General features: G+C 39.7%; 1 protein-coding gene across 1 annotated transcript in view; it reads left to right on the top strand.

The window, feature by feature from the left end:
- DCHS2 (dachsous cadherin-related 2) overlaps window positions 1-12,367 on the top strand; it is a 112,338-nt gene that overhangs the window by 76,865 nt on the left and 23,106 nt on the right. Inside the window, exons 8-13 of the mRNA XM_064652292.1 lie at window positions 1,947-2,104; window positions 3,054-3,894; window positions 4,805-5,044; window positions 8,913-9,047; window positions 9,293-9,502; window positions 10,738-11,595. Coding sequence (XP_064508362.1) covers window positions 1,947-2,104; window positions 3,054-3,894; window positions 4,805-5,044; window positions 8,913-9,047; window positions 9,293-9,502; window positions 10,738-11,595 — 2,442 coding nt within the window. The remainder of the gene's footprint in view (window positions 1-1,946; window positions 2,105-3,053; window positions 3,895-4,804; window positions 5,045-8,912; window positions 9,048-9,292; window positions 9,503-10,737; window positions 11,596-12,367) is intronic.

Here is a 12,367-nt window from a genome sequence, read left to right as displayed (position 1 = left end):
GAAACTCTAAATGTAAGTTTTAGCAAAATACTGAAAATATATGCATGAAATTCACATTATGTGTTCTGTTTTTCATATCTCCTCTGCCTTTTGCTTAGCTGGGATTTTATGTCATGAAGCATTATATGGAACAAAATGGCATATCTGTGAATGTAGACATACTGTTGGGACAAAAATCAGGAAAGTAACCCAAAAGCTACTTATGAAAACAGTAATATAGAACCATTAATATTTTGAAACTATCATGAAAAATGCAAGATGCAGGACTGTCTCATTCAATATATTTGTCTCTACATATTGTTTTCTTTTGTTGGCTATTTCCTCATTATGTTCCAGACAGAAAGACTCAACCCAGAAGGGACTCATGGAGAATTAGGAACCTATAGTCAGACAAAAAGAGCAGAACCATACCAAAAAACCCTCCTATTTTTCGGTTGTGAAAACCCTGTTTTCTATCTAGTTTGCTCAGTGGTTTCTCAAATTTTACAGGTGCAAGTATTTTACAGGTGCAGATGAGGTGATTGGGAACAAAAATGAACATCTATATGTGCAGCTAACTAATTTGCATGTGTAGATTTGGAGAACATAAACAGCTTCATGCTCACTTAGGTGCCTATGGAAATACAGTCCTTTATGGGTGTTTTGTGTACTACATCTGCAGTGAATTTATTTTCACCACAGATGCTTATTAGAATAGCAGCTGTTGCTGCGTGACTTTGTTTAACCCACTAGTACACCTTATTAAAAATTCTTGTAACAAAAAACTGTTTGCATAGTATTTTGAGAGAAGTAGTTATGACAATTGTGATTTTCTCTGTTTCTGGTAAGATATATGAAGTAATAGATACTTTCCCATTTTACTAAAAATTCGAGAGTAATTTGATTCCATTTCTTGAAAATGGGGGAGATGTGTGTCGGTCTCTTTTCCCAGGTACAGAGTGACAGGACAAGAGAAAGTGGTCCCAAGTTGTGTCAGGAAAGGTTTAAAATGGATATTAGGAAAAATTTCTTCACTTAATGGGTTGTCAAGCATTGGAATTGACTGCCCAGGGAAGTGGTGGAGTCACCATCCCTGGAGGTATTTAAAAGACATGTAGATGTGGCACTTAGGGACATGGTTAAGTCAACTTGACAGTGTTAGGTTAAAGATTCCACTTGATGATCTTAAAGGTCTTTTCCAACTTAAATGCTTCTATAATTCTAAGTCAGAAAAAGCTATTTACTCATCTGTGGTAGAATTATTCTTTGTAGCTCTAGAATAAATGTAATATGATGTAGCTGCAAGTAGTAATTTTAATTAAAAGTTGCTTGTTACTAGAATGCCACCAGTCCTCGATGAAGGTTATAAGCATAATTTCCAATATTCACATGTTGCTCTGAAACAGGTTACTGTAAGATTTTAGCTACCCTCAATTAGGTCCTGATTCAGAGCACAGACAGGGCAGGCAGCATCACTGCAGTTACAGTGTCTTAGGGGTCCATAGGGCTCTTTGCTGACCCCATGGTCTGGCAAGGCACAGGAACCAGCTGTGTGGCCAGCAGCAGATACTTGACCCTTTGTGCTCGTTCAGAGACTAACACTTAATTCCTTCTCTGGCCCTGCCTGCCAGAGTTGGAAACAGAAGGACCAATCCTGGGGTATCTGTTGTTCTCCTGATGCGTGTGCCATTGATGTGAATAATGACCTGAGAACAAAATGGGGCAGTTGCTTTAGTACTCCATGGCATTTCTCTCTGTAGCTTTCTAAATCCAAATTAAGTGGTTTATAATAACTATGTACCTAATGAAGGAAGATGAGGTGAATGAAACAAGCCAGAGATCCAAATGAGTGCAGCAAGTTCCTTTCCTCTGCGTCCCGCTCTTTTTCAGTGTTTATCACAGTGTTCAGTATTATGGAGGCAACCTGAATTGATTTACAATAACACATGTCCATTATTACCCCACAGAAGGGGATATAGGATACTTCCAGATTGATGCTGTCAGTGGAGAGTTAAGAACAACCCGGTCTCTATCACATGCTGAGAGATCAGACTATAGAATGATGATCACAGCCAGGGACCAGGGGATGCCTTCACTTCAAGGACATGCTACTGTTTACATCCAGGTACTTATTTACACTGTACAGATAGAACAGTTATATTAGATTATTAATTTCTTTGAAAAGAAGACATTTTGGAAGAAGGTAAGGAAATAAACTGAAGAAAGGAAGAAGTTCAAAATTGTAAGCACCTTGTCTCATGGTAATTTTCTTTAGCCAATTTTCTGTTGAGGGAGGAAATGAGAGGGCAGACTCCTTTTGATTTGTTAAGAATACCCAACACCATTCTGGATTGTCTTGCAAATAGATGATGCTTGTGCTTTAGTAGGAGATCATTGCAAAATCCACTGTGTGCTCATTCCACCTGCTCTTCATCCAGCCAGAGTAAGGCTGCTTTGTCCAGGCCACCTGGGCACTCCTCCATCACAGGTTGAATGTCACTGAGGCTGCTGTGTTCAAGTCACCCAAAAGATGGTTAATTTTGGATAGCTTGTAAAAATATGCTTTGGTCAAGACAAGTTAGAGATCCTTTCATTGTAAAGCATTAACTTGGAACACTGCAGCAAGCCATAATGAAATCCTGTAATGACATAAACAATCCTCAAAAAACCCATCTGTTTGCGCTTGGTAAACTGCATAACGTACCGTGCGTTCTTTGTCACATCTGTCCCTGTGGTGCTGTCCTATGAAGAAAGACAGTTGAAGTGCTTCAGAATAGAGGCAGAGATAGAAGTCTTCAAGTTGTCTGTCTTTGGACCCCTGTGATTCAGAGGATGAGAGACAGTCTTGTCCTTTTTTTTTTTTTTAAATGTGGCATTAAAGGATTATGGAATGGCTGGCCAAGGGCTATTTGCTCTTACATAACATGCTGAGTTTGTTTTCTGGCTTTGAAGCATACTAAGAGTAAACATAGTCACAAATAAGAAATGATTAAACTCTCAATCAAGGAAAATAATTTTCATGTCAATATTCATAATAATGGGAAAACACAACAGTCTTTGTGTTTTGGTTGCAGGTAATCCCACTGCCCAATGGGAGATCTGGCTTCTCTCAAGATTTCAAGCACTTTGTCGTACCTGAAAATTTTAAACCTGCACAAGTGTTGGATTCTCTGAAGTGGCCTGATAATCATCTAGCAATTAACAGGAAACTGCATTTCAGTATTGCTAAAGATGATGATAGTGTTCATTTTGAAATAGACAGCTTGACAGGAGACCTTTTTCTTTCCAAGGAGCTTGACTATGAAACAACTTCACACTTTCTTTTGCAAGTTATTGTAAAGGATTATAATAATAATCCCCCACAAAATAACAGTGTCTTCATAAGTATTGACATAGAAGATAAGAATGATCATTCTCCATATTTTCAAGATGACTTTGTAGTGATCGGCATAGAGGAAAATGTACCTGTTGGCACTCCGGTTTACACATTCAATGCAAAAGATGGAGATGGCAGTTTTCTGAACAGCAAAATACAGTATTCCCTAGAAATGAGTAACATGGGTGAAAATCCATTTCTTATTCACCCTTTGTATGGCACTTTGACCACGGCTTCTCCACTAGACAGGGAGATTACTGATTCTGTGATTTTTACAGTGTCTGCGTCAGACCAGGCAATAAATCTGACTGATCGGAGACTGGATTCCTTGGCTGTGAAAATTATTATTTTAGATATCAATGACAACAGTCCCAATTTTACATCTTCGTCTCTTTCCTATGTCATGGAGGATGTGGAGGTGGGCTTCCTTGTACACCACATAATTGCAAAAGATCCCGATGAGGGAAGAAATGGACAAGTTACATATCACATTCTTTCAGGCAATGAAAACAAAGCATTTGTATTGGATAAAATCACAGGTACTGTAACTTCTGTTTTCTGGAGTTTCTTGTGATGTGCATCTCAGGACAACATTTGGGAGTGAATACAGTGCAATACTGAAATACCCCGCTGGCATTCTACCCAGGTGCCTTGCTGTCCTCAGGAGGGATTACCTTGAGGAGAGCACTGCACAAGCATGGCAGTACTGCATGCAGTGAGACTCAGCTCAAAAATTTTGGCATGACACTGTTACCATGTTGTTTAGGTGTACTGGAGCATCTTCCAGTAGTGCATTAAGGAAGGTGGAAAGAAAGTGTGTGCAGTGAAATACTCCATTCTGATTTTGGCATGATGCATACTTAAAGCATGTGCACACACATGCTATGATACATACACACAAGGGAAGGCAAGTCAAGATCAAAGAGTGTGTCCACTGTGAGTGGAACATGTTAAGTGGAGGCTCAAAGTGCCAGTGCATTTTATTCTTCAGTCCTCTGAAATTCTCTGGTTCCTGACTATTAACCATCTTAATGCAAATGCAAATATCACCCTAATAGTTGCAATATGTTCTGGTTCTTATTCTGATTTTGAATCCATTAGTTGATGCAGCTGACACTAATCTGTAGAGCTCCTAAGAACATAACTTATGTGCAAAAGAAGACATATATTTATGTTAAATAAAGTTAAAAAGTTAATCCCAAAGTCATATGAAAAGTAGTACCTGAACTTTAGGTGAATTTTCCATGAATCCCAGTTCCCTCTAATATCAAAAGGAATATTCTGGGCCAATTAGCACCCTAAAGGGAATCAAAGGTAATGAATGACTCCAAAGTCTGGAAGCCTTGCAGCAGTGGCACAGTGATGCTACATTGAAACTGTGAGTGCCGTAACAACTAGGATCCTAACCTGGACCAGAATACTTTTTAATACCTTCTTTTTTTATAATAGGACTCTTAACTACAGCCCAGCTTCTAGACCGTGAGATTCAGGAGCGCTACACTTTGACAGTCATGGCTCTTGATGATGGAAGCCCAGCTCTCTCGGCCACGCAGGTTCTGACCATCATTGTTCTTGATGTGAATGATGAGATCCCAATATTTACAAAGCAACTTTATGAGACTGCAGTTCATGAAAACCGAGATCCAGGAGAGTTTGTTATAAAAGTGGAAGCTGTGGACCGAGATGCAGGTAATTTGTGTCCTTTTGCTATTGATTTAATTGTGGACCATAGTAGGCCAATCCAGTCTTGCTGCCGTGCGTGTACAGCTGCTGTGCTTTTCCAAGGTAATGTATGAGTTTTGAGTTTCAAAACGTGTTTTGGTTCAGGCTCTCAACCTTTATTCAGGGCTTGGAGGTATTCTGACTTGCGCTCTGGGGTAGCTTCAGCTCTGACTGCTATGTAAAATGTGCACTTGCATGACATGGCCTACTTTAGCTTTCATGTGAAGAAAGCCAACGTGCGCTGGTTAATAATTAGCAAACAATGTTCAGCTTAGTTAAAGTTAGCATCTGAATGTATTGTTGCTCTCGATCAGAGCGTTTTGAACAGTTTTAAAGCAATTCACTAGGCATGAGCCCTCGTTTTGTATCAGAACCGGCAAATATGCACTCATCTTTTCTGACCAGAGAGGGGCACTGTAATCCAAGATTTTCCGGCTGGTTGAGCTGTGAACGGATCGTGGAAGCCGCTCTGGAATTTAAACAGGATTTTTCATGCAAAAGATGTTAATGCATTGCTTTTCAACCACACACAGAAAGGGTGAATAAGGCGGGTGGTGGGTGGTTCATCTGCTCTGTGAATCACAGGTGAGGACTAAACCTGAGAGAGTCTAAGCAACACAAAATTCTTTTTAGTTCTTCAACTACCTGCTCTTTTGAAATATCTAAAATGCACAGCATATGATGTTTACATCATATGTAACTGATGTAACTGCTGGAGCAGTTACACAGAGTTTTTGGTCTGCAGTAAAGATAAAATCTGAAAAGAGAACTAAATATTATAATACTGCTGCATTTGCCCAAAAGATGGTCTCAACTCTGTGCATGACTTTCTTTTTACTGTGGATTCACTTTCTGTACATCTTTAGAATTGTGTAAGATTGTGCCATCCAAAAAGTAGATTATAGAACTTTTTAGCAAAATAATTTTCTGTATTCAGTAAGATTGGTCATTTTAATGTAGAGCATATATTGATTACAAAAGGCAGATGTGAGCTCAGTAGAGGTGTTATATAGAAAAAGACATTTCCCCACAAATCTATAAAGCATTTAGAAATTAGGAATGGGTAGGTGTCCCTGTCTGTGATGATCTTCATGACAGCTGAGCAGTGCTGCAGTCTGCCTCTGTATCTCACTCTTCCAAGTATTTTCTTTCTTTTGTGGATCACACTATATAAAAAAGGTGGTATTTGGAGAAAAATGTTTGCAAGATAATAGAGAAAAAGTGAGAATTTGCTTGAATTCCTCTCCCTCCTCCCTTCCAGGGGCAGTTAGGAGGAGGGAGCCGGGGTGGCTTGGCAGGGTGGAGAGGAAGGGCATTCCAAGTGTACTGGGTGGCACAGTGTGCGCCTGCCTGCGCAGACACTTTGGGTTGGAGCACTGTTGTGGCTGGTTGTTCCTTCCTGCTTTTTTTTCTTGAAGTACATTTTCCAGTAACCACAGTCCTTCTGTTGGGTCTTTTTCTCACATTTTCCTTATTTGGCCCCATGTCATGCATATGTAATAGTGTCGTTTCGTACAAATACTGAAGTGATGTTCATAATGTAAGAAAACTTGATTTATATAGGAGTCATATAAATATAATGCTATGCACTTTTCTTGTGTTTTTGGAATACAGTTTTTTTGAATGATGCTATTCTCATAGTGTTCTTTTTTTTTTTTTACATCATACTTTTTACTTCATTTTTATAGGCTCTTTAAATTGCAGTTCACATCCCAGTAATATTTGCATAGTCTCAGTGGAGGACTTTCTTCCATCACATTTTTTTGTTCCCTTCATACATTCTCTGACTGACCACTGGGAGGAATAATTTTTATTAACAATATCAGCCATTCTCAACTTTTTGTTTTATTTTTCTTTCTACTTCAGTCTCTGTGAAGGGAATAGGGTCTTTTTTGGGGGAAATCGTGACTAAAATTTTTGATTGGAGTGGTTTTCTTTCCCATGAATATCCATGAAACTTCTTGTTCAGCTAACTCCCTCATGCACATTACAAGACCTGCACTTACTGCATGTCTGTGTTGCCTCATTTTGGGAGCCCTCCATGCCCCCCTGCTCCCCCAGTTGACATCTGACAGCTCAACACCAGTAAGTGCAAATGTAAAAGACACACATAATACAGGTGAATGTTAAAAAATATGCATGGGAAAGCAGAGATACCAGCAGCATATTTAAGATAGGTCAGGGGTTTGTCTTGAGGCAGGTCTTAGCAGAAGCTCTGAATGAACTAAACTACCATTTGGTAAGGCCTGTTTTTAAGCTGATGTGCACCTCTGTGGCTCAATAGTTGTGTCTGGAGCCTTACGAGAAAAATTTCAAAAGGTTAATAGAGACCACTGACTTAGAGTTATGAGACAGGGCTTATTGCCATTCACTGGATGTTATTAGAAAGTCCTATAAGGATGAGATTTGAGTCTAGATTTGGGGCAGGGAGGACATTTATTCCCATTGCTTCTTCACCAGTGTTGGCACTTAGGCATAACCACAGTATAATTCCACGTTCTTGCTGCTTTCAAGAAGCTGTAGGAGTGCAGGGACTACCCATGCTGTGGCAGGGGAACAGGAAAAGGGGCTGAAGGCTTTCCCTGGCTGCAGCTCAGGCACCATGCATCCCCTTTGCCATTTGGCCAGCAGGGAAAGGGGTCCTTGTGACCGGCCAGTGGCAAGAGATGGGTTTATTTCCTCTTCCAGCTTGTGATGTGCAGGAAGAATAGTTTATTTCTCATTTCAGCTTGTAATTTCAGCCCCTGAAATGTGGCTGGTGCTACTGAATAATTAACCAACAGGTTGGATTGAGTGCAAATGTGCTAGCTGCTCTGCTGTGCTATGAGAATGTGTAAAGTCATCATGCTTCTCTCTTGGGCAGGGTGTGCAGCTTTTTCCTAATGCTTCTTGTACACTCCTCGCAGCTGGATATGGGAAAGAAGGTTAATTAAGATGTTACGTATCTGTGTCTTTTAAAGGCTAGAAGTTTTAATTTCAACATTATGTGGATATTAACTCAGATGGCACCTATATGTGTACATACGTATGCTATGTATTGTATGAATATGTCCCTTCCTTGACTTAGTTTAGGTGCAAACGCATTTATAGTAGTAATTCTCTTAATCACATTTCAGTAGCATTGTCAAAGCTATTAAAAGGCAAACAAAGGAAGTCATGGATGTTAAAAACTGTAGGCTCTGTTTCTTCTCTCACATGGGTGTTTCTCCATCAGCTCCAGTGCAGATGTGTTGCTCGACTGTGATCTGTGCTTGACTGCAGCAGATGAGGACAGGCAGGCAGTATTTGACTCTGAATAGCAGTTTCTGTATGACTAGGGGTGCTGTAGTTTTCCAGGTGCACCAACTGTTCCTGCCCTACTAAAGGACTGATTGTTGGTTGGAAAAAACACAGAAGGATTAAATGAAACTTCGGAAAATTTTTAAAAAAATCAAAGAGTACAGTAGTACAAGCCCTTGGAGTATAATGTAGGATTAAACTCATTAAAGGTAATAATAAGTGTGATGGAGATGACATTATACTTTCCTCAGGAGGGTGTTGCAACTAGAAGAAATATGGCAGAAATTATTTTATAACCATAATAGGTAAAAGTGTGGAGTCACATTTCTTGTTCAACTCAGGGATGCAACTTGAAGGAAAGGTTTTTAAAAGCCTGCACACTTTTAGCCTGTTTCCTAGAGAAAGAAGGAAAGGCTAAAATCCCTATACTATATACAAATGGAAGGTCTGATTAGGAGCTGTATGGAAATGTCATTCAGAAAAACCAGACAAATCTGTAGACCTGAATGTGAAGAGAGTGGCAATGTTTTACTAAGACTTCCATTCTGTTTTAAAGGATTGAATTCCTTGCTTTGGTATAAAATCTTACCAGGAGTTGGTTATGAGAAATTCAAGATGAACTTAAGCAGTGGAGAGCTCGTCACAACTGCATCACTGGACAGAGAAACCCAGGAGGTTTTCAGCATTAAAGGTAACAATGTGAAATATCTATGAGTGCCTCTACAATGGAAAGTGAGAATGGGTATGGTGTTACTATCAGCATTACTTTTTTTCATGCCTTCTGAATTATGTACAAGTGGTAAGATTTTCTGGTACAGAAGTGTATATGCTTTTTGCATTGCACAAATAACTCTCCTACTCTGGTATTATTAAGGAGTATTTATTGTTGCACCCACAACCACTGAATAAAATTTGCTTTCTTTTTACTGCTCATAGTTTTGGTTCAAGACAGTGGAACCCCATCGCTATCAAGTACGGTGACAGTTATCTGCACAGTGCTGGATGAAAATGATCACTCTCCCATGTTTCTTTTTCCTGCCTCTGAAATCTGGATCCCAGAGAACCAACAGCCTTCTGTTGTTTACATTAGCCAGGCTGTAGATATGGATGCTGGCAATAATGGAGCTCTAAGATACAAAATAATTGGTAAGCTACACTCCATCATTTTTGTTAATATAAATCAGGGAGTATATAAACAGCAGGATCCAAGTTTTAGACTAGTCTTGATTTTACCAGGCTCCCTAGCTCCCATCTTGTCTGCATGCTTCTTTTATGTGGAAAAGAAAAAAGATTTTTCACCTCTTTGTCAGCATTAATAAGCACTTCCCAGGCATACTTTCATTCTGCTTTCTGGATTTGAAATAGTACAGAGAGAAAACCAAAAAATACCAAATGCTGGAAGGAGGAATTAATCATGAAGGCATGATTTTGTCCTTTCTGTTATAGTTGTAGAAGTCTGAATGTAAATATACCCTTGAAAATAAGTGCAAGAACTAATTGATTTTATTTATTTAATGGTATTTAATTTTATTTTATGAGAGCTTCTTTCACCCAGCAATTAGTAATGTCATACTTAGCTTTCACCTTGCCAAACTCTCCCTGTGTCCACTGTGCCAATATAAACTCTACAGCTGTTCAAAGCCTCCTGTAATATCTTTTCACAAATATCTTTTCACAAATACAAGTTTGCTACGCTTATTTTGGTCTGCAGCTCTCAGCAATAGCTCAAGTGTAGGCAAAGAACTACTGTGGTAACAACCAACAATTTTTCTTTGAAGAAAAAGTTACGAATTCCTCTGTTTTCATGATTTTCTATGATATTTAATTTAATTATCTTTGGTTTTTCTACACATTATAAACTATGTATACCATTCACTGTTACTAAAAATGCTGACTTCTCAGTTGACTGATTCGTATTTATCTCCCACTCCTCCCAAATCAAGACCTTGTACAACTATTCAATTCCAAGAGACAGGTTTGTAAAAGAGAACAAGGAGCAAGTAATTACAATTTTCAGCAATGCTTTATAGGTTTCTGGAATTTGTAACCAAGGTTGGGAAGAGGTCACTTCATGCAGCAGCCTAGATGCATGAGCTTTTATAAGGTGGGCTGCTTTGGGAAAAACGACATGCATCTGTTCAAATAGCCACTCTGTAAATTGATACGACATTCTGCACTTACTGTCATTGCCACCCACTGATTTAAATGAAATACAGGTTTTAATTTGTGTAAGAGAAATAAAATATGTGAAAGGCACATGAGCACACCAGCTGTACGAGCAATTGGATCTTGTTATTGCAATTTACGTAGCACAATCACAAAGGGTTCTTTTTTTTTTAAATAGTTTTTGGTGATAATTTTATTTTTTATGTGTTTGAAAGGTGGAAATGTTGGAGGATACTTCACACTAAATCACACTTCAGGCAAACTGCTGGTCACTCGTGGCTTAGACAGAGAAGACATCAGCAATTTCACTCTTGTGATTGAGTGCCATGACCTAGGCAGTCCCTCGAGGAGCTCCACTGCACAGCTCTATCTAACAGTCTTGGATGAAAATGACCACAGCCCGTTGTTTGCAAAGACCCAGTATCAAATCTCTGTGACAGAAGACCTAGAGGAAGGCTCAGCCATCCTGGACCTCTATGCTTCTGACGAAGATGATGGTGTAAACGGTGAAGTTATGTACTCCCTCATTGACGACACCTTTGGAGCATTTGCCATCGACAGTGTAACAGGATCTATAGTTACTACAAAAGCACTGGACCGGGAGACCAAGTCCCACTATACATTTAGGGTTGTAGCAAGTGACTGTAGCACCCATTTGCCAAGGAGCACCACTGTCAGTGTTGTGGTGCACATTGAGGATGTCAATGACAATGATCCCATCTTTTTGCAGAATCCTATCAGGGCATTTGTGCCTGCTGAAACCCCTGTGAATGAGACAGTAGCCACTGTGAGAGCAGAGGATGTGGATCTGGGATCAAATGGAGCTATTGTTTTTAATTTGATGATAGCAGAAACTGTATTTCAGATTGATGTGAAGACAGGTGACATCATTCTTCAAGAGCCCTTGGCTTCCAAGGACTTCAGTACCCAGCTGCTAGTGACGGCTTCAGATCAAGGTATCTCACCTCGAACAGCCACAGCTATGGTCATTATCTTTACAGAAGAACAAGAGGAGGAGATTTCATTCAGCCATAGCCTGTATGAAGCAAGCGTGCCTGAGAACAGTGCAGCAGGTGGGCATGAAATCCCTCTTCTTGGGGTTGCCAATCTCCCCTCCTTTTGAAAGAGTAATTGTAACAAATAGTATAGGAAAACCTTTCTTTTCTGTGCAGCAGCAGGGAAAAGTTAATGCGGATGTAGCAAATACCCACCTGCCCTTTTCCAGTTCACCAGCATTAAAAAGAATGGAGGTGTTGTCTGGCTCTTAAGTTTGCTGCCCTTGTACAGCAGTGATGCTCTCGTTAAATAGCTCCCTTTTCAAAGGTGGTATGTTTCTATCCCTGAGCTGGGGAAGCCCTGAGCATCATTCCTTTAGCAAAATGACTTTTGTAGCGGGTGCACAGCATTTATTTGTTTCACTGGCCGATGCTTACAAGCATAGATAAGGTGAGTGTTGGGAACCTGTTTTGATGTGTCATTTCTTATTTTGGCAATACCCTACGAACTGTAGTAGCTTTCAGAAATACTCTAAAACCGTACTGAAGTTTTTGATTTTGCAGAAGAAGGAGAGAGGGAGGTAGGGTGAGGGGAAGGGTAGAGAAGTTCAGAGGCTGTTGGTACACTGCCACTCAGACAGCTTCTACAGCGTCTCTCTATTCTCTAATGGAATGCTACCAATAGACAAACCAGCTTCGGTCACAAGGTGTTTACAGATTTATTTGGGTTTGTTCTGTGTAATGATGAGAAATACTGCTCTACTTTTTATCATTCAAAGAATAATAGTAGTTATCCCTCCAGCCAATTAGGTATGGTAAGTATTTTCTCCTGCTTCAGGGACTGGTTTCA

The sequence above is a fragment of the Pseudopipra pipra genome, chromosome 4 (genome assembly GCF_036250125.1).
Source record: "Pseudopipra pipra isolate bDixPip1 chromosome 4, bDixPip1.hap1, whole genome shotgun sequence".
Lineage (NCBI taxonomy): Eukaryota > Metazoa > Chordata > Aves > Passeriformes > Pipridae > Pseudopipra > Pseudopipra pipra.
This window is presented reverse-complemented; position numbering and strand designations above follow the sequence as displayed.